The sequence below is a fragment of the Tachypleus tridentatus genome, chromosome 4 (assembly GCF_004210375.1).
Source record: "Tachypleus tridentatus isolate NWPU-2018 chromosome 4, ASM421037v1, whole genome shotgun sequence".
NCBI lineage: Eukaryota > Metazoa > Arthropoda > Merostomata > Xiphosura > Limulidae > Tachypleus > Tachypleus tridentatus.
The window spans coordinates 61,993,316-62,018,923 of record NC_134828.1 but is presented as its reverse complement, the minus strand read 5'-3'; the positions used below and the strand labels follow the sequence as shown (position 1 = coordinate 62,018,923).

The 25,608-nt window shown below is 29.7% G+C and overlaps 1 protein-coding gene across 2 annotated transcripts in view; it reads left to right on the top strand.

Annotated features, from left to right (window-relative positions):
* LOC143249253 (UBX domain-containing protein 4-like) overlaps positions 1–21,483 on the top strand; it is a 46,332-nt gene extending 24,849 nt beyond the window's left edge. For both annotated transcript variants that reach the window (XM_076498775.1, XM_076498776.1), the window contains exons 8-14: positions 1,131–1,185; positions 3,753–3,922; positions 8,165–8,287; positions 11,386–11,488; positions 12,768–12,899; positions 19,947–20,137; positions 20,600–21,483. In XM_076498775.1, coding sequence (XP_076354890.1) covers positions 1,131–1,185; positions 3,753–3,922; positions 8,165–8,287; positions 11,386–11,488; positions 12,768–12,899; positions 19,947–20,137; positions 20,600–20,735 — 910 coding nt within the window. In that variant the 3' untranslated portion in view covers positions 20,736–21,483. The remainder of the gene's footprint in view (positions 1–1,130; positions 1,186–3,752; positions 3,923–8,164; positions 8,288–11,385; positions 11,489–12,767; positions 12,900–19,946; positions 20,138–20,599) is intronic.
* The last annotated feature ends 4,125 nt before the right edge of the window (positions 21,484–25,608 follow it).

Genomic DNA, 25,608 nt, shown 5'->3' with positions numbered 1-25,608 from the left:
GAATCTCTGGAGGTTGAAAAATAGTTATGGTGTGAGTTATAGGTAAACATTATTGGAAATACATTTTCAATTTAGGAAAATGTTAACTTACAGCTTGTAGGCTATAATTGGCCAACATTTCCACTGCATACCAGCTTCTTAGCCATCATTGACTGCAATGGTTAAGTTATATTTTGAGGATGCCTGATGGTTATATTCCCAAAGACTTGCTGTATAGTGAGGTAACAACAGATAAAGGGCCACCAGGATGCCCCCATTTTCAATTTCAGGGTGTAAGCAAAAGAAACGTAACATTAATGTCTGCCCCAGTGAATAAGATAGAGAGAGGAATATTTGGTGCTCTTCTGTCAACAGTGGGCTAAGAGATCATGAACTGAAGAAAGCAATTGAAGCAGTACAGAAAACAACTCAAGAAACTGAGAAATGCACTACCTGTTTGATATCAGCACACCATCTTTGAATATGACAAATGGTTATCAGTGCACATTCTGGGTAGAACTCTTTTGCCATCATAAAAGTGCCTGAATGAATAAGATCCTTAAATGTGCAGAAACAAAATTATTGTTTCTCAAGATTGATAGATGCCTACTACTATATACTTGTACAGTACAATTTTAATATGGATTAAAAAAATTTATACAAAATATATAGAGAAGAAATAACTTTTACCAAAGTTAAGAATACAAGTTAATAAAATGAATATATTAAAACAAGGAGAGCTGCAAGAAACTGAGGTTGTTACTTAGATTTGGATATTTGTTTGAGATGAATACTTTCTTTGGCCAAAAGCCCTTAGTTTGAGGTTCTGATGCTAAAATTTTGAATTTATCAATAGATAGATATTCTCTGTTTTTAATGCATATGTATGTTTCCTGTATGTTTTTATATTGTTAATGACAAAATGTGTAAATTGCAAAAACATATGAAAATTAAACATGTGATCCTGTTTGTAATTAGTTTTTGTTTTAGACTAACATTGCCAGATAATCATTATGTTGGGAAAAGTTACTTTAAACTGGAATATAAATTGACTTTTACTTGAATACTGTAGATTTTAATTTTTTTAATATCATTAACCAAGATATTGTGTCTTGTTAATTTGTTATTATGTGCAATTTTCAAAACTTTAGAGCCAAAAAACTTCTGGAAGAGAAAAAGGTTCAAAAGGAAAAAGAACAACAAGAGGTAAGACCAAACTAATATTAAGAGTTTTAGTGTTGAAGAAGTCTTTACAGATCTTGGTATAGAGCTTAGTGACCAACTTGTTTACGCTATATAGCCAATTATCTGTATCTTTCACCATTGATTAATGCCTCAAATAATCAACCAGTTTTTGATTATTAGCAATTTTGATTATTTCAACTATCTTGTAATCAAAATTGCAATAAATTCAATGGGTATCATGAAAGTAATCAACTAATTGAAATTAGCATTGTTTTTATTTGAACTATCCTATAACTAATATTTCCACTATAACTTTTCATTATTACTTGATGAATTCAGTATTTTTAACTGAACTATTTAGTGTCACAATGCAATAAAATAAATATTAGTTTTCAAATTATTCAAACTATTCAAGTAATCACAATATTGCCATTATGTTATCTCATGTGAATAGCCAGTTAGCTACATGTAATTGATTAATGATCACGAAAGCACTATGTAACAAATTTTGTTCCTGGATAGTATGTGTTATTTCTTAATTGCTTGTGTTGTAAAAGTACAGAAAATGGCCATTATTTCCTTCAAACTTTGCTTTTGTGACCTGGATATTGAAATTTAGAAACTAACCTATTTTCTATGTAAAAACGGGCAAATTTGCACATTTTCATGTACATAAGGTCTGAATAAACAACATATGAATCAAGATGTACATGTATTTATACGAAAGTTATACAAAAATGAACAAAAATGTTTAGAAGTGAGTAGTTTTTCAGGATTTGCGACTGTAATGTAAATCAGTTTCATATATCAGCCCACAAATATAGTCTCTCATCATGTTTTTGTTGTACGCTCCCAGGTCACAAATGCAAAGTTTGAAGAGAAAAATAGGTCTTTTCCATTTACTTTAGGCATAAGCAATTGGGAAATAACACTTTCTATCCAGGAACAAGAAAAACTAAAAATTTTGTTGCATAGTGTAACTGATTTATTAGGAAATTACACTAACTCCCTTAAACTTCTACTGAAAAGCATTAATTTAACAATTCAAAAGAACAGTGGTACAATATCATTTGTGATAAATGTTGAAAATAAAGATTGAATTTGTTATGCTATTAATTTTTGGAATTTTAAAAATTGTATGTGAAAGCAACTATAAAATAGGTAGGTTTGGTTTTTATATCAGCATAATTTTTATTATATTGTTTTTCAAGCTATTTAGTCTTTTTGAAGGTTTAGCACCTGTTTATTTTTCAAGAAGTTATACATTAGTTATTCTGTTTGAAAGCATTAAAGTATAATCTTACTTTTGAAATTTTCAAATATCCTGTCATATTTTTATGTTAAATAATATGAAAAAGAAAACATATTGATTTTAAACATTTTGGAGCTTAGATTGTGTAATGCTTATTTTAGCAACTGGGATGGAAGAAAGGGGTTATTTAAAACACACACATACGTGTACATGTGTGTGTGTGTGTGTATACATCTTTTATTTATTTAATGAAGAGCTATCTTAAACTTCTATTTTTATAAAATGCTTTAATAAGCATAGCTTCTGGTGTTTGTGATAATATTTATTTGTAGTTTTAATGTTTATCTTGGTGCAATAGTTACTTTGCCAGTTTCTTTGCTGTACAAAAACTCACTCTAATAAAATGAAACTAATGAAGTTTTAGTGGAACTCTACTAAATTTGTAATTAAACTATAATAATATAGTTAGCATTTTATCATATTAGTTTTAATGTGTGTGTCTATGCAAAGTAATGGAAAATGTATTTCAACAAAGTGAATAGCACATAAGGTAATGAACCCTGTACTTTTATCTATATTGTTAGTGTGCTGAAATCTTGTTATCATGTCAGTAGTTAGATATATTGCATCATAATATTAGTATGTCACAAAGTGGTTTTTATTTCATTATAATTCATAAATTTAGCAAAATATATTCTATTCTTATTATAGTTTGTTTGAAGTGTCCAAGTTTCAGATACTGTGACGTTTATCAGCTATTTAGTTTAACAGAAATGTAGAAGTGGCAAAATGTTGCTAGAATTGGTTAAACTAAAAACTGCTAAATTTGTGGAAAATGACAAATTTTGTAGATGACTTTTACTGAGAGTGTGACTTGATTATAACCCAAGTGGTTTGTTTTTTGTATGGGCTTTTCATACATTTCATTACAGATTGTTTACAGAGTAATTATTATCAACTTTTCTTACCAGTTTATCTGTTTAACTTTTCTTTTAAAGATTGTTTATATAGTGATTATGACTTAACTTTTCTTTTACATGTTTATCTCTAGACTCTACATTCTTATGAAAATAAAGGTTCAAGAAACTTTGAGAAAAGTCAGAGCTTACCTAAACTTCATACACACATTTTGTAAATTCACATTTTTGTTTAAGTTAGAGTGTGGGTAAATGTTAAGTGAAACCATTGACACATACAAGATAAATTTACAAAAAATTTCAAGTGATTGACATTATGTTCATGATATTGTATTTTAATAGAACGTATTTGAATTACTTAATTGTTCCATTTGATTTATATTTTTATCTTTAACTCCTTAATTTGTTAATAATTATAGAAAGAAAAAATTGAAGAAATTGAGAGAAGGAAACTTAGTAAAGAATTGCAGAAATTCCAACAACAAAAACAAGACCAAGAGATTAAAGAATTAGCACAAGAAAGGGCTCGAGAAAAGGAGGAACAGCGTCTGGCTCGAGAAAAAGTGAAGGCACAGATTGAACAGGATAGGTACTTGTTTTTAATAGAGTAACTGGTACTAGAATTAAATCTACTGTGGACTTAAGTGCATGATCATTTGGGTAGAGTCATCATAAATCTTCTTTCTAAAGAGTGTTGTTTGTCTTTTATAACCTTTAAATAGTATATAACATGATCTTTTCAAAGCATTTAGTGTTGCTCAGGAGATAAACTGATATGTGATCTTAGTAGAAAGACTGTGCCAATTATTAACATACACAGATGAAAGTGCCCATTTCATAACCTTTCTACGTTTCGTCACAAGCCATTCTCTGCATACCATTTCCTGTCTTTCAAAAAAAAATAGTCGTAATTTTCTCTGCACTTTTTTATTGGATTATATTTATAACTAACAAAAAGAGAACATTCTGATTTTTAATAAATTTATTGTAAATCTAGTATTTAACTGAACCACTTAATAGAAGTAATTTAACTCATTATGTAGCTTAGTTGGAAATCCATTTAAACCTCTTGTTACAGATCAGTCATTGTGGATACCATGAGCTTTTGCAAAGTTACATTCAAAATTTAATTAAACCATATTATCAATGTATACAAATATATATTGCATGAAAATATTGTTGATAAGACAACTTTTAATAATATATGTTTGTTATTAACTTTGAAAGGAAATATTTAAATAAATTCTCAAACTCCACTTGTTTATGTATCATGATATTTGTTCACTCCAACTTGCTCATTCTTCATTTTTCTCACTGACCCTCTCTTCTGCCTTGAGTTTAATTTAAATTACCCATTATAATGTAGATATTATTAAGACATTGTCTAATTTTTATAGCCTTCAACCTTTGTTTACGAAGATACATCATTTCTTTTACAAATTGCTAGTTATGTTCTCTGATGTTTGATGTTACATCATTTATAACTAATAGAAAGACTAAGTTTTGATTTACTAAATGATATATTTGTTTTAGTAGAGATATTTAGCTATTTCAACTTCAGGTTGAGAGTTGCTATCACTGATTTCAGGTCAAGTGACTGAGAGAATTATTTTAAGGCACTTATGCCCCAGTTAGAAAATTAGTTAAATTATAATAGTTATAGAACATTGTTTACTTTGCATGTTATTATTGCCATCTTACATGTATACTTGAAATAAATCAATATTTAATTTACTTGTACTATCATTAAAAGAAAAGCAGGCTTAAGTTTTATCAATGGGCCAACAAGTTTTCAAATGTTAGTATTAAATTTCTGGTTTTTCATGTATGTTTTTAATTATAAAAGTAGCTGATAAGAAGACCCCTCTTGTCAAATAACACAAGCCAAAAATGAAAAAGTACAATGTAATAAGTACATATACAAATAATTTAATTTCAACATGGGAATTGTAGGTACATCTAAGTCATCCCATCGATTTAAATAAACTTAAAATGAAAATAAAATATTCAAAGCCAGCTCTCACATAAATATTTTACACTCTTCCCTTAACACTTTTCACATGGGCTCTGTTAATGTGAACAATCTTATAACCTCAGAGTAATCATTACAGCATACATACTTGCAACTTTTAATGTGGGATGAGTATTTTCATAAAATGTGTCAACCTTTCAGTAAATATTTCAAGTCTTTATACACAAAAAATCAGATTTTGTAATTATTTCTACTTGAAATTTATCCATGAAGATATTAAGTCAGTTTTGATGACTTCAAGTTCAAATTGTTTTTCATGTTAATATCAAGAATACTTTTCTTCATCTGAAAATTTTCAAATTTTGTTTTCATAACCTTTGAAACCTCTTTAATAAATATTAGATTTTTTTCCAGTAAAACTTTATTTTATCTTTTATTTTCTCTACCCAGTCTCCATGTGAAATTGGTCAAACTTATAACCATCATTAAAAAAAAAAATGAAATAAATCTAAACTACTATTTTTTTCTTTGAAGAATGACTACAAATTGTAACAGGAAACTACATTTGTTTATTCTAAATGTTAAGGTGTGTAATATTATATATCTGTTTATATTTCATTTTATTGTTTTATTGCTCTTTGAACCATGTTTAACTAATAATTCTACCACACAAGTTGTAAATCACTTAACATGTAACTCATGCTACTGTATTGAATGATGTAATGCACAAGCTTTTCATGAGCATACCTATTAAAGAACTGTTGTTGCATTCCTAATTTAACATTAATTAACTTAATTTTTCAATTTTTACATTTGTCACCTTTATAACAGTAATTAAAAAAAAAAAAAATTGTAGTGGAAAACATGATATGGTTCTTACATTTAGCCTCTTGTTCCTTTGCTGCTATTTGATGAAATTTAATAATTTTTTTTTATATATACTGATGATACTAGTACCCTAAGTAATTTATTTCAATAATGCACTGTTAACACAACATAATAATACACAACGTCCAATAACTGTTATAACTTGAAATGGTTTTATAACTTGCTCTTAAGAGCCTTAAATTCATATCATACACACTTCTTAATCTTATCTCTACAAGAGGAACATTCTGACTTAAAATAATAGATATTTTCTGCAGTGAAAACAGTACATTGTTTGATAGATTAAAACGTTGTTAGTTACAATTTGTACATTATAAAATGTCTAGGAGATTTTCTGGCAGTTTGTAAAACAGATGATGTAACAAGTGGGTCTGATTTTCTTATGACTGTAAACTAATAATATTGAAGACTTTAAAAATTATACTTTGCTTCCGTAATATCTGTAGTATAATGAGAAGGTTATGTTAAATCCTGTACTTTAAATAGGGATGTTAAATAAATTAGAGAAGGTAGAAGACCAAGAGAACAAATGTCACGAATCTTGTACTAAAGGAGATAGAAGTCTTTCACTATTTCTTTATAAAATTAGGAATATAAAACTTATAATTTGTTTTATTAATTATATTTGATGGTATGTTTATTTGTTTACATTGATGATAAAGTAGTTTAAGTATTAAATGCATCTTTTAAAGGTCATGATATGTCCACTCTGACCTATCTGTAACAAAAGGTTTAAACTCCCTTAACTTGATTACATCCATTTCATATTAATGCAATTACCTCAGAAAAATAAAGGTGTCTTTAACTCTTCTTTCAAGAGAAATGGTTTTTATCCCAGATATCATTCTACAGGCACTTTTCTGAACCCTTTCCAACAATTCCATGTCCTTCCTAAGGTGAGGAGGCCATGATTAAACACAATACTCCAGATGTGGCCTACCCAATAGTGTGTACATCAAAGTGTAGTGTAAGATTAACAGGTCAAGCACTTTATTGAAGTACTGATAAATTTTGAGTGTGCTTTATTTTACATTAGGTTTTATTGTTGTTTACAAATTTTTTGTTGTTTCACACCAATAGATTTCTCACTTATAGAAATGTCATTAACTTTTGTTCTTAGCATTTGAATTGTAAGTCTCATTCCTGACGATGTTGTAAAATTAAAATGTTGAACCAGTGAAATAAATTTATATTGTGGAACAGTTCAGTTTCAATTCAACTACAATACTTTATATATGTTTAGTTGTCAAAAATATTGTCATACAAAGATATTTAATAAGATGAATAAATTTGTCATTTATCTGAAACTATTAAGTAAAACATATGTTGTCTTAACATCTAGTCTGAAAGTTGAAGATATGTTATTGGTGGGTTGATTTGAACTCTGCATTATTTTGAATCTTAATTTCCCATCAATATTATTTAATTCACAATAGTTTCTAGACTCTGAAGGACTAAGAATCGTACCACCCACACCAATCCACAGATACTTAACATCTGGTTCTTCAGCTCTACCAAACTATTTTCATTTTGGTTTTAAAGAGTCTTGTCAATAGAAGTGGCCAAGAATTATTTAACAAAGCTTACTTGCTGCTATAAGATGGCATAAGTGCCGCACTTGCTTGAAGGGAACATTTCTACTATTACGTGCAAGAACAGTCAGCCTTTTAATATATGCATTTTTTATGGGAAAACACTGTTAAGAGTTGAATTTGTTTCAAAGTAAACTGTTTTGTTCTTGGGTAAAAAAATTGAGCTCTTTTATTGGAGTACAGTTTTCTTGAATCATAACTTGAATACCAAAACCATGACACCTCTTTCTCTAGGCTACCTAGTCTCCAAAATTTGGTCCTATCAATTCACAGACTGGGTGTGTGTTTGTTTGTTTTTTTCAAATATTTTTATTTGTATTTATTGTTTTGTAAATTGTCAAATATTGCACCTGATTTTTAAAATCAAATATATTTACAGGGCAGAAAGAGCAATTCGCTTCGAAAAAGCCAAAGCTGATGAGCTTAGACAAAGACGGCTGCAGGAGGAAGCAAAATTAAAAGCAGAACAAGAAAAAGCAGCAAGAGAAGCAGCTGCCAACAGGTGTGCTTATATGTTGTATAGATAATGTTTTGTGCTTCATAGAAATTTATGATGGACATTTTAATTGACACATAACAGCTAAGAAAACTAATTTTAGGTATGTTATTGTGAACAAGTGTTCAATTTTGTATGAAAGAGAAAACTGGGACAATCATATTATTAATGAATACATTCAATATTGTCAAATATTTGAAATAATTGCATCGAGAAGGATAAATACAAAATTTAAAACAATAAAGGAAATGAATAACCCAGTAAATAAGCAGTAATTGTTATAATTTGTTGAAAATAGTGAGAAATTATAATTCAATGGCTTATAAAGAGTTGTTTGGTATAGTATGGAATGTTAGTATAAACTAATAACTGTGTAATAACCATAGCTTAGAAGGTTGGATAGACAATTTCTCAAGAAGTTCTGATCTAACACCCTCTGATTTCTATGTTTCTTTTATGACATCATTTTTAGAAGAAACTAATTCTTAAAACAGATCTATGCAATTGTAACTCTAATGTTATGCCTTTAGTTTTAGGAATTTAATTTGATAGAACAATGAGAGAAATGGTTTGTACTTTATGGAGATCATATTGATTGAAATATAGTTGCTGACCCCACCAATTTCTTTGCATAGTTTGTGGTGTTGATTGTAAGAGTATTAGAAATATATAGTGATAAAAGTAAATATTGATGTAACATGGAATACAAAGATGGAGTTTGGTACAAAAGTTATGGGCTTTGATTTTTTTTTTTTTATTGTCCTGAGATGGTCATTAATAAACAGATTGAAAACTTATTTTTTAAATATTTTTTAATATGAACACAGAAGCAGCGTAGGATGGACTATTTGAGTGTTTTCTTTTGGGCATTATTTGTTTATGCCAGGTGCATATACATATATCTCTTTCAACATGGGCTTGGTTAGATGGATTGACCACATGACCTCTTTCTACTCATTTAAAGTCTTTAGAAATTTAATACTTCTGCCTTTTTATGTAATGCGTACCTATTCACAAAATTTGGCAGTGCTTCAGTTAACATTATAAGTACTTGACTAACAAAAAAATTGTTTTTTAATGAAGTATTTTTCATAAATTAAAGATTTGTTCATGAATATATTGCATATTTGAGTTGAACAGTTTGTGCACCAAGTAATTTTAAGATTCAAGATATTTTTCCTGAGCTCAAATTTCCATTGTGTAATCCCTAAAGCATCCTAAATACACTTCAAATATATTGTTTTCAGCAAAACTTTATATTTCATCTGTTATTTGCTTTACCATATCCCAAAATTTGATCCCAAAAAATCCAGTTGATTTGAACAACCTCATTACCACGAAAATAAAATTTGAAATACATTTCATATATATGTAAAAATGGCTGGTTTTGGTTGAGAAAATTTTTATGTAGAGAAGCGAACAATGTTTGTTTCAACCTTCTTTGGTCATCGTCAGGTTCACAAAGAAATAGAGGTAACTAACCGATAGCTGACCACGTGTTTGAAGGTGGTTGTGTAACTGAGTGTAGGAATGTAGAGGGCATGCTTAGATGTTTGATTATATTTATTAATATAGGTATAAAGGTGTTTCTCTGTATTGGTTTATTTTGGGCTTGAGTTGTTGTATGAGTAAGGCTGCTTTAATTTTGCATTTGTTTCTTTACTTAGTATTTAAGTGTTTTCTATGGTTACATTGTTCTTTGAATATGGTTTCCATTTTTCTACTTGCTTCTTCAATATAGAAGTCGTGGCAGTTATCACATTGTATTTTATAAATAATGTTGGTGTTGTGTTTGTCATTGTAGTTTTTACATAGCATAGACCTCAGTTTTGTGCCTGGTTTTTGAATAAATTTGGTATTAACTGGAATGCCATATTTTGTTACTAGTTTTTGCCAAATGTTGGTTATTTTTCTGCTAATGTTGGGAATATATGGTATGCAGCAGTATATGGTTTCGTGATTTTTTGATTCGTGAAATATATTTACTTTTGTTGGTTGATTTTGCTTTCTGTCTAGGTATGTGCTTATAATGTTTTCTACGGTTTGTGGAGGAAACTTATTGATGCTGATGAAGTATTGTTTTATTTTGTCTAATTTGTCGTTAATTTTATCTAGTGAGCATAATTTTATGGTTGTGTTTATTTGGTTTCTTAGTATGTTGAATTTTTGTTTTGTTTCATGTGCTGAGTCCCAAGGAATGTGTAGTCCAGTATGGATGATTTTTTGGTTGGATTTCTGTTTTAAATTGTGTATTGGTTCTGTAATTTTGAGGTTAAGAAATGATATTTGATTGCTTTCTTCCTGTTCACATGTGAAGTTAATGTTGGGATGTATAGAGTTAATGTGATTGAAAAAAGTGTTTTCTGTAGATGTGAATCCTATAATCGTGTCGTCTAGATATCTGTACCAGAATAGTGGTGGATGTAATGCTGTGTTAATTGCTTGTTTCATTTATTTAAAGGATACCCAGGGAGAAAGAGATATGTGAAGCTTACATAAGTAATTATTGCTTTTGTTAATTGTAAAATCTGAAGCATTTTTGCTGAACATTATTATGTAACTTTTCATGAAATATATTTCTAGGACTGAAATTCAAATTTTCATTTTAATACTAAATGTTTAGATGGCAGTATTGTGGTGTTAATTTTTTAATATGATGCAGTTATCACGACTTTTGCTTATTATTAGTGAACCATTAAAGGTAGGATCATCCGCAGTTGTTCTAAGGGTATTTTTAATTATTTTGCATGTTGGAAAGTTGGGTGCAAAGAGATGTAATTAAAAGAATTAGTGCAACACAGGAAAAATCTGAATTCTCAATGTAAAAATAACATTCTACCAATTCCTCTGCAAAGTACAAAACTTCTCTTCTTCATCCTTTGTAAATATCTTAGTGTAGTTTAGGTATATATATATTAACCTCCTTACATGCTAATAATCAAAACTACTTGTGGAATATGATAAACTTTACCTGGTTTTGTGTGTGTGTGTGTGTGTGTGTGTGTTGCAATTGATATAATTACTGACAAATATTTCTTGTCTGGTAATATGTATTTCACAAACAAGTAGTGAATACACCTAATTATTTCAAACTTGAATTTCAGTCAGTTTGCTCGTATTCAGTTTCGGCTTCCTGATGGCTCATCTGTCACTCAACAGTTCCTTGCTGATGCTCCACTAGAAAAGCTTTATCAGTTTGTTCAAGAGGTAAAAACATTGATGAATTAGTAAAATTTTTCAACATATAAAATAATTCATAAGATTATCTCAAACATATGTAATGAAAAGTGTCTAAGAATATGGAATGTTCTGTATTATTCAATTGCTTTTTGGTGCATCTATGTACTAAAAGACGTAGGTTTAAGAACTATATGATGTAATAATATATTAAAGCCTTAACAGACATAAATTGCAAATGCTTCTAACCATCTTATTGTTTGTTACATCACCTGTGAATTTTCCCACATTTGCTAATTCCCTGTTTTCTTGTATTTGAATAGCAATGCTGAATATGATTTTGTCAGATACACTTTATGACTTTGATTAAGCTGAGAAATTTAAGTTTATTCATAGAACCTGTTTTGCTGTGTATGTTTGTAGTTGTAATTTATTATTTCAAGGAGTGAATCTAAAGTCAAAGTATCCAGTGATGCAGCTGAAAAGAAGTGAAATCCTTTAATATTATATGAAAGATTTATATTTTTATTTAGCTTAAAATATCACAAAAGTGACCAACAGTTACCATTCTTTCCTTGAGGAAATGTTTTAAAAATAAATTCTTTGCAAAAGTAATAATGTGGTGTTTTTCGTTTTATTATAGGTATTTGTAGTTTATAATTCCCCCCAACATTCTGATATTGCTCCAAGTTTAGTTTTGTAAACAATAATCAAATGAAGGTAGTCACAATGAATTATACTCAGCTTCGTGTGGCAGAAGAAACATATTGTGTTGCAAAGGCATATTTAGACTCGTAATTTTATTTTTTTATTTACATACTTTCTGCATGTAAAACCTATTTAATAAAAATAGAAAATTATAAGGATATCTGCTCAGTAATGTCTTTTATCTATACAGGTAGATTACATTGCTTTTTAATAAAGTGATTAGTTGTAGTTTCATTGATGGGTTATTGGGAAACCCTGAACTTTGTGTCTGTTTTCCCATCATTTACTAACAAACATCTGTTATCAATGATATAGAAGTATTTTATCCATACAGGTAAATCACGTTTTTCCAATACTTTTTTTAAGAAATACATAATATATTTTACGATATCTTTTAAATTGTCTTATTTTCTGAAAATTAAGCTTCATACATAGCTATCTATGATAACTGGATCATGTCATTTGGCGAACAAAATATATACTTTTCTGCCTGATCAACTGTATCAAAAAAGTATGTTTTCCTTGCAGTTATTTAAAAAACTGTATTTTTGTTATATTGTGAATCAGTATCTTTTAAAGAACTTTTATATTTGTCTTTAAGTCTGTGCATCCCCCATTCTCTTCATTTGTTCTGTCCACCACATTCCCAAGAAGACAGTTTAAGAAAGAAGATTTCCAGAAACCTCTTCGAGACTTGCAACTTGCTCCCACTGCAGTTGTACTAGTTCTACCAGTAAGTTTTGTCCATTTTGTTTAGCATATAGCATAGTTTGTAAGTCACAAGAATGCATAAGGTCTCACCATTTATTCATATCTTGAGTAGCTAGAGTCTCTGGGGCAGAGCTACGGAAGCCAGAAAGTTTTCTGTTATCATAACATTATAATCCCAAGCTTTTTTAACAATGTTGACAGATATGTGCAGGAAGGCTAATTTTGTTGACTCCCTTTATCAACTTTTTAATACCATATATGAGTAACATGAACCCATTAATGGCTGTTTCTACAAATAGAACTTGATTCTTTTGTGTTGTTGTTTCATTGAGCCTAAGGCATATATCTATTTGCATTTTGCCAGTGTTTGCAGCTTATACTAATCATTCTTCCAGATATCTCTGTAAAGATTTATGTGCCTTGGTTATGCATATAATACATCTAAAGTTTTTAGTGGTTATTTAATGTGTTGTATCAACAAATGTTGCATACATTGAGCAGGACAACTTGCTATCACAAAAGTTTTTAAATAAATTCTGTGCCACTGTCACATTCACTGCTTTTCTGTAGCAGCTGTATACAACTGTTTATGAACTTGAAAAAAATAATGGGATCAACTACCATTTGAAAAAGAGGTTTCTCTCATCCAAGAAAAGTCAAAGCAATGAATGCTAGAGAAACTCTAAGATTCACCTCAAGTTTTTAATATTTGAAGCATATAAAGTGTACTCTGCATGTGCATATATCAAGAAAAGTCTAAAAAGTAACACATTAAACAATAGGTATAAAAATCTGGGGCAGTTGAGTTACATGGTGACACTGAACAAATGAGTACATATTTGAAGAAAAAATTTTTAATATTCAAAACAAATATTTATTACAAAAATAAAAGGGTAACTGCAAGTAGAAGAAACCAGGTTGGCTCACAAAAGGTACGAGATAAAATTTTAAAGAAAGCATCACAGATTTAAGAAATTTAAATTGACTAGTTTTATAGTAGGTTTAGAAGATTACAGAATATCAAGAAAGTTGTTCACCCCAGAAATTAGGATATCCAAAAAGATGTATGAAGATAATTTACCTAAAAACATAAATATTAACATTAAGAATTTTTTTTTAAATACATTAGAGGTAAACAAAATATTAGAATGGGAATGGGATCATTGAGGGGATGAAAAAATAGTCAATAAATTATTTAAATTTGCTGTTGATACCAAGGTGTTGAGTGTTGCTGGCTGTAAAGAGGAAGCTGCTGCTTTACAAAAGGGTTTTCATTATTTAGTTAGTTGGGCAAATAAATGGCAGATGGATTTTGATTATGATTAGTGCAAGATGTTGTATGTGGGTTTAAATTATAAATATAATTTGGATGTGAATAACATAGTATCATGAAAGAAAAGGATCTTGGTGAAGTGGTTGATCAGTATCTTAAACCATCCAAGCAGTAGGACAGATAAGATTTTAGGCTGTCTACAGAAATATTGAAAACAAGTCTAAAGAAAATATAATTTTGTTTTATAAGTCACAGTTTAGGCCAATGTGTTCAGTATTGGATTCCTTACTTCAGGATATATATTGAATTGTTGAAAAGGGCTCAGAAAAGGGTTACTAAAATGGTACCTGAGATGGATGGGTTGTCATATGAGGAGAAATTAAGATTCTTAAAATTGTTTTCTCTTGAAAAGAGAAGAGTTGAAAGCAATCTGATTGAAGTATTTAATATTGTAAAAGGAATTGGTAATGTTAATGCATCAACATTTTTCATATTTAACAGTGAGAATTATAGAACTAGGGAACACAAATGGAACACCATTTAGGCAAGGGGTAGAAGCCATCTTCAGCTAAGACAATTTTATTTCTAAAATAGAGTGGTTGGCTTATAGAATGGATAGCCTCTGGATATTGTTTGAAATATATATGAATGATAAGAGCTGGCTTTAAGTTTTTTAATTAATTTATTTATTTAATACTATTATTTTGGCTTAGAGGATGAGACAGCCAAAATGGGCCAACAGGTCCTTTCATGTCCTTAAATATTATGTTAAGTGATATTTGAGTGCTATTAAAAAATGAATGAATATGATCTCGTAAATCACAGGATTTCCCAATAAAGTCATCAGTAATTTGTTAAGGGCTTTAATACTATGTAGCAAAAATTATAATTGGTATAACAAATTACAAGAAGTTTTGTACAGGGATTGAAGAGTGACGCTGTAAAGAAGAGGTTGTTACACAATCAGTGACACACAAGTGCATAAGCTGTTAAAGTGAATGGTAATTAATTTCAAATTTAATGGATAGTATATAGGTCCTATAGTTCTGTATTTAATTACCTTGACTGGACATTGATTAAAATTCCATGCTTCACATCTATAGGAAATTTACAAAACTTTGTGTTGGACTAACATTTGTAGAACCATCACCTCTTTCCTTCCAGTTAAAATATTGCAGGACCAAATGCACCATAATCGTCCCATTAGCAAAACATAAACTAACATAAAAGTACTAACTTGTAGATAAGTATAAACTGGACACTAGAAATAATTGTTGTGAATGCAAAAGTATACTTATCACTAATATATATAAAAACAGCTGGTATGGGTAGAGAAAACTACATAGTTTATATTTGGGGAAATATAAACCTATGTAGAAAACTACATAGTTTTCTCTACCCATACCAACCATTTTTACATATGTTTCTCTACAAGTGGGTTTACTTGTCATCACGGATTATGCCTATCACTAATTCATAAGCTAAGCAATTTGCTGTTGTAGTGCATTTTTATGCTTTCAGGCCATTGTGTTGTATAAAAAAAAAATGCCTGATATAAACTTGTATAAACTGATATAAGCTAACAAGTCAGTTATACTAACAAATATCAATGCATATTATATTCTGGTAATATCTTCATAATTGTAACAGTATGCAATTTGATGATAAAAAAGCAAAGTAAAGTAAGATTTTATATATCATACTATAATGAAACTATTGCTTACATGATACTCAGAAAACTTTTTTATTACACAATGTGCAACTCCAACTTCAGAAATGTTTATCCTGTGTAAGTGTAAACTTGCAATAAGGGAAACAATTTTCCTTTTTTGCTTTCATTTCCCATCATGTAGAATTTTATTTTTCTCCATTCTAAGGGTGCAGATATGACATCATGAATACATCTTGTGCAGATGTAATGCAGTAAATCCTATCTAAGGCAGTATCACATAGGACCGAGTAAAATTTCCGGCTTAGATATAGTGAACATGCATTTCCTTAGTTATATATAATTTTTGAGCAAAACCTTATACTTGCTTGACTCAAGGGAAGTTAGACATTTGTGAATAAAGTTGTTGTACTGTTTATGCTATATTTATTAGAACAAGAACAAAAATAGACATTCAAAATATGTGCAGCCCGGCATGGCCAAGCATGTTAAGGCGTGAGACTCATAATCTGAGGGTCGTGGGTTCGCATCCCTGTCGTGCCAGACATGCTCGCCCTTTCAGCCACGGGGGCATTATAATGTGACAGTCAATCCCACTATTCGTTGGTAAACGAGTAGCCCAAGAGTTGGCGGTGGGTGGTGATGACTAGCTGCCTTCCCTCTAGTTTTACAATGCTAAATTAGGGACGGCTAGCACAGATAGCCCTCAAGTAGCTTTGTGTGAATTTCAAAAACAAACAAACAATCAAAATATATGCAAGTACAAAATCTTAATAAAATTTATTTGAAGAAAGTGTCCAATTTCAACTGTTTCTTTTTTTTTTTAATGGGCCTTCTCATGCAGTTAAAAGAGAACATCAATTCTACAGCCTTTTCATGAAGTTAATTTTCCCCCTTCATTTTTACATAAAATTTTATAGTGTTAATATAACTTTTAACACTTGTGATGAAGTAAGAATTTCTATTTCCTCACTATCTTTTCCATTTTGTTCATCTTCTGAATTTTATCACACTGTTACCATCTTGCAATTATATTACAGATTTTAAATAAATTTCATCAGTCTGTTAAAACATTTTTTTCCACATTCACAGAATCATCTCTATCAGTCTTTTCAGAGTTTGGATTTCACTAGAATCATCATAACATCATAACTTCTCCACAATCTCTGCCATTATCAAGAATAAATCTACAGTTTTGAAAGCACTTTATTACCCATTCATCTTTTATGCATTTGATTGACTTAAAAATGCAATTCTATCTAACTCGTCAATTTTCATGGTAATTTCAGATGCTCTCTTACAGTGGTCCATGTTTGCAATAATATGCTGAAGCATTAATTTTTTGTATTTCAGTTTTATACACTGTATAATTCCACTATCTAGTGGCTTTAGAACTGATGTTCTACATGAAGGTTGAAAGAATAAATGAACATTTGAAAGTTAAACTTTTGGGTGAAAAGTTGCATTATCTAGGAAAAGTAAAGAATTCCTATTTTTTTGTTTCATTAATGTAACTGCAAAAATAATGACAGCAGAAAAAAATATATTTGACCAATACTTACTGTAACAAAATGGTCAAGAATTTATTAATATTTAAAGAAATTATTAATTAAGAAATTAGTATTTAATCAAAAACATTTCTTCTGTCTTACTCAGGCTCTAATTCTACTTGTTCATAGAAGAGACAGGTGAAAGATAGTTTTCTGACTGTTAATGCAGGTTGTACCATATAGAGGGCCTTTTATAAGAGAAATCTAAAGATAAGGCTGCAAAATTTTGATATTTCCAGCTTGTACAGATTTTCTGGCTTAGACAGGTTCTACTGTATAATATTATTGTCTGTTGTATGTCTGTTTAAATACTTTGCAGGGTGTGGATATAACAGTGTATTTTCACCACTTCTTCACCCCTGTTGATGGACATTCACCAAATTTGGCATGAAGGTTTGTTGGGTCCATGAGATGAGGAGGTACATGCAAATTTAAAGCTTCACATTTTGTGTTTTGCTGCTTTTATGGGCATTTTATGGTTGGGTTTTTTTTTTAATTATAAAGGAAACAACTCTTGTCTTAAAATAATCTTTCATGAAACATGAATTTACATAACTTCTTTCCAGGTTACAAATACCCTAGCTAGTATATTTTTATGTATATTTGAAGTAAAAACACAATCTTTTCATATGGCTTTGGTTGATGTGGCGAACCTTGCAACTACAATGTAGTCATCAGTTTCCATACGATAACTCTTAACATATTTTGTGTATTTCCACAATATTTGGCAGACTTTCAATAAACAAACAAATCAGATTTTCTGATTAAGTATTTTTAATATAGATTTGTCTGCAAATGTACATAGTCAGAGTACTGACTTCTGAGTGTAAAATACTCATGTCACGATTAAAAAATACTTCATTTGCATAACCTCTTAAAACTTGTTTAAGAAATGTCAAATGATTGTTACAGTAGAACTTTATTTTATCTGTTATTTTCTCTGACATAACTATACAGACACAGTAAATTTAACCAACCCTTTAACCACCATAAAAAACATAATTAATCAAAATTACATTTGTTTCTTTCTAGAATGACTGCAGATTGTTTTTGAATACTACAATTGTTTATCCTAAATAGCTTGAAGCTTGTAACAGTCTACATCTCTTGCTACTTAATTTTATTGTTCTATTGCCCTTTGAATTGTGTCTAACTAATAATCCTGCTATACAAGTTATAAATATTTTGGTGACCATGTAGCCTGCATTACAAACTGAATGATGTAACACATGAACTAACCTCATAAGTTTCTAATTTTTATATTTTAATCACTTTTATAATCATTAATTTATTAAAAAAAAATACATATACATGAAAAACAAGAAATAAAGTACTTATCTGTAACTTGCTGTCAGTTGTGGATGACATTTAATCCTAATTTTCCATAATGATGTTCCTAGCACAATAATTTTTCATTTACTTCAATAATACATTTTAAGCACACATAATAATATGCATAAAACAAACAATGTCCTTTAATTACTTAATTTAACTGGCTTTCTCACTAAGACAAGATGGACTTAAAATAATTTTCTTAGCTGCTTGATCTGATCAAGACAAACTTGTCAGTATTCTGTAACGAAAACAGTATAGCATTATTCATCATTTAACATGTTTTATTAGCTACATTTTTCTGTACCAGAAATACCAAGGATAGTGTGCATGTATACTTGATTGAGTTTTATTACTCATTGGAATCTCTACCAAGCAACCCTCAAATCTAATTTTACACACACATACACGTGTGTATACAAACAGAAATCTGTGAATGAATTAGAGCAACAAATTTCATAATTTGTTTCTATGCACCTGTCTCAAAAAACCACTTAAACCGAAATTTCGCTGTTTAAACAAATCTTCATCTGTTTCGTAAACACGTATGTAACGATCTAAGTGACTTTATAAGTACAATAGGCTTTAGATTTGCTCAGCTAGTACTGTGAAATAGTCATTGTTAATATTTTAAACGTGGTTTTTATGACTGCCATTTTGATTCACCAGGATTTTTACTATTAAGTGATACTGTACTTAATGATAGATGTCAGAGAGAATTATCAAAAAATTTTGAAAGGAGAATGAGACAGGTTGTGTGATAAATGGATCTGTTTTTGTAGTTTGTCTTGTTAGGCAAATAAAGTTGGAGGCTATAATAATTAGACTTTCACTTAGTAATAGCTATATTATAGTTACTCATTTGTATTAAATTTCATACTTCAAAGAGAAGTGGTGTAGTAAGTAATTTAAAGGGGGTGGAGGGTACCAAGAGAACAAATATCATGATTCTTGTGGCAGTGAAAATTTATTTGAATTTTTCTGTGTAAAACTAAGAAATTGAAACTTGTATAATATTAAAATTTGGTTTAATAACGACATTTATTCATATATATATTGATAAAGTAATTTAAATTTTGAACAAAACTAAAAGTTCATGACATGCTCACTATGACCTACTTGTAGTGAGAGAATTAATGTGGATGTTAAGAGTTAGTAAAAGTTATACACTGTGCTAAAATTAGATAATACATTCACATTTGAAGCCCTTATTTTATTTTATGGTGTTTTGACTCTGAACTCTAGGAACAAGCTGTAATACCTTCTGACCGAGGTTCTGGTATTGTAAGCTATTTATGGTTACTGATCAACCCAGTCTTGGTGTTGTGGCGCATCATCTCAGATTATTTGTTTGGAAGTGGTGCTTCTGGTTCTGCAAATCCTTCAACCGTTGATGCCAAGACAAGTTCTTCACAGGGCTCCAGTCAAGATGCAATGTAAGCTTTCTAAAAATATTTATTTTGTACAATGATTTTGCCAAATTTAAGTTGGGAATAATCATTCTTATCTAAGTTTAAACCAACAGCATTTGGTCTTCAGCCTTTGTTCTGTTTTACAAGGTAAAACCTGTTCTAGTTTTTTTAAATAACTGATTTGCTTATATATATATATATATATATATATAATTGAACTTGGCAGAGACATTGAATGTTTTACTACATCTTTAGTAATGATACCTGTGTGTACAATAAATATTCAAATATTTTTACAACTCACTAATAGAATGAATTAAGACAAAAAAAACTTCAAGTCTTAATTACACAAAAATTATATAGAAACATTATTTAGATTTTTATGCAGGCTTCAAAATGATACTTATTTAAAGTGAACATGATTTATTGCTATATGGTCTGTTATAACAGAAACATTTGAATGACAAAATTTAATAACTTCTGTAGGAATCTAAGAAATAGAAAATCTGATAGCTCAGGTTTTACATATCGTGATGGTAACATACATCGGCTCAACAACCAGCAACATGACAGTGATGATGATAACAATACGTGGAATGGTAATTCAACTCAGCAAATGTAAAAAAAGAGAATAGTTACATTGTTAGAAGCTGTTTTTGGATGTATTTGAACTTTATTATATGTGTATATGTAATCAGTCATACAGCAAAGAGAAAGTGGTCAACTTGAAACTTACATTTATGGACTTAAGACAGTTTCAAATTCTAATAGATGGTAAATTATTAAAATATTAGTCTTGAAAAGCAACACAGACCTATAACTCGATACATGTGTAAAACAAATTTTAAACAATTGAGTATTAAGAAATTATAAGCTTCTACAAAATTAGGAAACACATAATTTGATAATTGCCTTTGTAAAAACTAGTAAAGGATATTTTTTTCTGGTATAACAGTGACTGAATAAACTTTCGACCTTGTTAACAGTAGTAATAAATCTGACTGTGGTACTCTGGTAAATTAAACCTTTAGAATTAAAACAGTGTTTTGATAATATAGTTTTGTTTGTAAGTTACAAGAACACATAAGTGTCACCATGTATTCAACTTTTCAGTGAATATTTAACTGAAAATTTTACTTATCACCTTCAATTTTACATTTTACTTTGAGTAAATAATAAATTTCTGTGCTTTGGCTTAACAGTTTAAATACCTTAAATAAAACATGTACAACTAATTCCAGAAAAATTACTTTTAAGTGGATTTTGGGCTTTACTGTAATATGATCATGCTTTTCTAATGGAGATAATGTAATAAAACTTTCAGAAAATAAAACATTTACAGAACTTGTTTTACTGCAGATAAGACATAATCTATTTTTACAGTGTATATAACTTACTGGTGTACATAAAATTGCACTCAGTACTTTGGGGTTCTAGATATCTTGTAAAATTATGGTCATATCTCACTATTCAATGTGACAAGAATAGCCCAAGAGTTGTAAGTACATGGTGTTTACTGTCTTCCCCTTAATCTATAACTTTGAAATTAGTGATGACTAGATCAGATAGACTTTGAGTAGCTTTGCACAAAATTCAACAAACTTTTAATTGAATTTAAAACTGGAAAAATTTATAAGTAAATTGTATTATTCATTACCTGATTTCTCTCCTCTGATTTCCACAGTTCTGTATAAATATTTTGTTGAAACAAATGTCATGTTTCATCCCCATTCTTTTACTGCTATTGAACTTACTGGCTCAAAAACCAACATCTGTGTCATGCTATAAACCTTGTTTATCTACTGTTTATGAATATAAATGTCTGAATTGTTAGTCTACTTTTATCAAATGTTTACTCCAAATACTCTTCTTTGTTTTTATGCACATACTGATAATTAGATAATTTTAACTTTTTGTCATAAAAATTTATATTACACCAGTAATTGAACTATGTACCAACCATAAAATTGGGGTCATCATAGCAGGAAATATTGATGTATCTTTAAATGTTAGTGAAAAATAATTTTTACCTGTTTCCTTACATTTAATTTCTCTATTACTTTTAATCCTTTTAAGATAGATCACGAGTAAAGGTTAGTAGTCATTTTAGTCAAAGTATTGATTGTACTTTGGTGCAGGATATGTTTTCTACTTCCTTTAAATATTAAAGAATATAAATTTTGCCATAATGCATTTAATGTTATATATTGAGAAATATTTTTTATTCAAAATCTCTTAGGATTTATTAATTTCAGAAATATTCATTATGCTCTAACTTTGTGATAATATTTATAATTCTGAACCATAATACAAATATTTGCAATAGAAAAGTGTTTTCTTGCTCTTTCACTTTAGTAACACATCACTAGGCATGCAAATTCATTTGCATATGTGAATTACTGCAAGTTTGTTTTTTTTCCTTAAGAGAAGGCTTGATAGTTGATATTTTTAATGTTGGTAAATATATGAAATGAAAGAAAAGATTATGTAGTTGTAGTTAGCTTTATTACATGAACTTTTATTATGTTGTTTCTATGTACAAGAACTCTACTCATTCAGTTATCACAGTAATTTAATGTTTAACATCTACATCAAAAGTTTTGAAAATATTACACGTATTTAGGTGTATGTGGAGAAATAAGAATATAGCATGAAAAAAAAAGGAAAGATTGCTTGAGATGTGATTACATAGAAAACGTTTATTGTTCTGTGTGAATAAAAAACCTACATGATAGGAAAGTGGCAATTTTCTCACATGACAGCTGACTTAAAATATTAGTAAAAACTACAATCACCAGAAAAACATTCCAGGTTTTTGGGTTGTTTTTTTTTCTGGGTAGAAAGTAGGAAGACTTAGTTCAGCTTTTGTTGTTGTTTTACGTAATATATCAAAACTCTTCACAGATTTACATTATTGTATTTGTGTAGCAGAATGAGTGCCTGTCTTAGTCACAAGTAGTGAGTGCTTGGGGCCTTACATTTCTCAATACAGGAAATATAAAAAATTAACACATGTTGATTATTATATCTTCTAAAATTACAAAGAAATAGTTGATTAAACATATAAAATAATCAATAGACTCATGCTCTGAGATGGCCAGGCACAGCCTAATGGATAGAATGTTGAACTCTGATTCTCAGGTTATAGCCTGTTGGTGGAAGTAAAAGAATTTTACTTTGTACTTTAGAACCATAGGTTTGTTATAAGAATAGCAGTAAAATCCCACTATTAAACTGTAATGGCTGTGTTAATGATGGGTGTTGTTGATTAGCTGCCTTCCTCCTTGTTTGTCAGTTCATAATTAAAATTGCCAAATATCTGAATTAAAACTGGACCTGGTTTGAGCTGAAGTGGACGAGCCCCTCCATGCTCACAGTAATGCACAGACTGTTGAAAGTATGATCTGGTCACTCAACAGCTTTTGATCATATTAAGAATGTAGTAATTGTTGAGCAAGTGAAGGAAACCTGTGTAAAATAGGCTGTATGATGCAACTATAAAATGCATTATAATAAAATAACATGATAATTGTATTTCACATATTGGTACTCAAGCATAGCCAGAGAAGTTTGTAAAAACCTAACACAAAACATGGTCATAAGGTAAAAAATAATTCTGATGGAAAATACTGATAAATCAAAATAATATAGAGTAAAAAAGGCTGTAATGAAAATACTTAAAGGAACAGATGGTTATGACCCAGAAGTATTTTTATCTGTCTAGTAAATAGTTATAAATTTTTAGTAATGAAATTTGAAATGGTGTAACTATACTCTGCCACTAAAGTTGCCCAAATAAAGGTTAACATTTCCTTCTCAATCATGAAATAATTTTATAACCATTGTTACTTATATTTTAAAATTCTACTGAAAAAGATTATCTCAGAAATAACAGTTTGGATTTACTCTGAAATAATTGTAAACCTGTTTTTAGTTTTACTAGTAATGTTACAAGACAAAAATGAGCCCTAATTTTTCATATGCAAAAATGTATCAATTTGTGAGGTTTTATTCAAGATACACTAAAAATTTGATTATGGACCTAATTAAGCATTTATTTATGAAAACCAATACTATAGTATTGATTTTTTTTAACCTTTACTTTTCATAATCTACTGTAAAATTTGAAAAGTGCTCATGGGTATATGAATGATATTAATGATGAGGAAAGGTAGTTAATGAATCTTGTATTATGTGACCTGCAATGAACAAGATGTTTCATATTTGTAATATTTGACTGTAATCTTCAGATGCTTGACAAAACGTTATTGATGTCTTAAAATTAAGTGTTAACCATCTAAGTTGCAACTACCTGTAATCACCTCCTAAGTTAGTATTCATGATACCTTGACAGCAGTACTAAAACAACATGTATAAATCAATAACCAGGTCAGACTGAAATAATTTAGGTAAATAAAACAATCAAAATGAAAGAAAGAAGAAATTTTCCTGTAACTATTACAAGTACTAAATTTCAAAAGAAATTAAATATAACCTAATACAAAACAGAATTTAATGCAGACATATAGTTCAGGAGCAGTGCTATCCACACCTAACACTCAGTAAAACACTAGCTAATGAAGTTGGCTTTTGGTCCATGTGAATCTCTCCAGGTGTGTCCTCCTTGCTCAGAGATAAGTCAGCAAGCTTATAATGTTAAAAATCAGGTTTTGATACCTATGGAGAGCAGCACAGATAGCTTTGTACTCCAACAGCAAAATCAAACTTCTTCAGATGATCCAAATCTTATTCACTGTTCATCCAACACATCAGCCAATAATCTTTGACTCGCTTGGTGAATTAATCAGTAAGGACAAGCATTTATTGATAATCTCTCTCTTAGTTTTGAGCAGAGGATCAGCCTTATTTAGGGTGATTATCTCGAGTGGAAGCTGAAATTTTGCTTCATGTGTACATCATTCAACATTTTTACAGAAATGAATTCAAAAAATTTTCTTCTACTCTAGGGATCACTAGCTACATTACAAATGAGCTAACCATGTCTTAAAAGGTTCATGGATTAGTATTACATTCACCAGTTGACTGTCCAATGACATTCAGGATCTGACCATTAAATAAATGAATATGATCTTATTAGATGGGGAAAGAATTTGTCAACATTTCCATGCTGATCATCTGGGCAGTGCCCAACAAAGTTGTACTCTTGCAGCATTTGTATGAAATATACAATCACCCCTTCTCAAATTGTAAAGTTCATCAGCCATGTCAGTGGTGCATTGTCCACTCAAATAACGGATAGGTTAATATAAAGGTAGTACAAGTATTGTTCAAGAAAAACTCCAAATGCAAGTAGTTCCTTTTTTGTTGCACATTATTTGTATTCATGAGTAATAAGAGTATGACTTGCATGCAGTTGCATACCTCTATCCTTTACCTATGACAAAAGTATTTTAATTCCACCACCACTGGAATTAGTATTTGGAATGAAAGGACACCCCTAATAAGAATAAGCATAAGAGCTACTTTGATCAAAG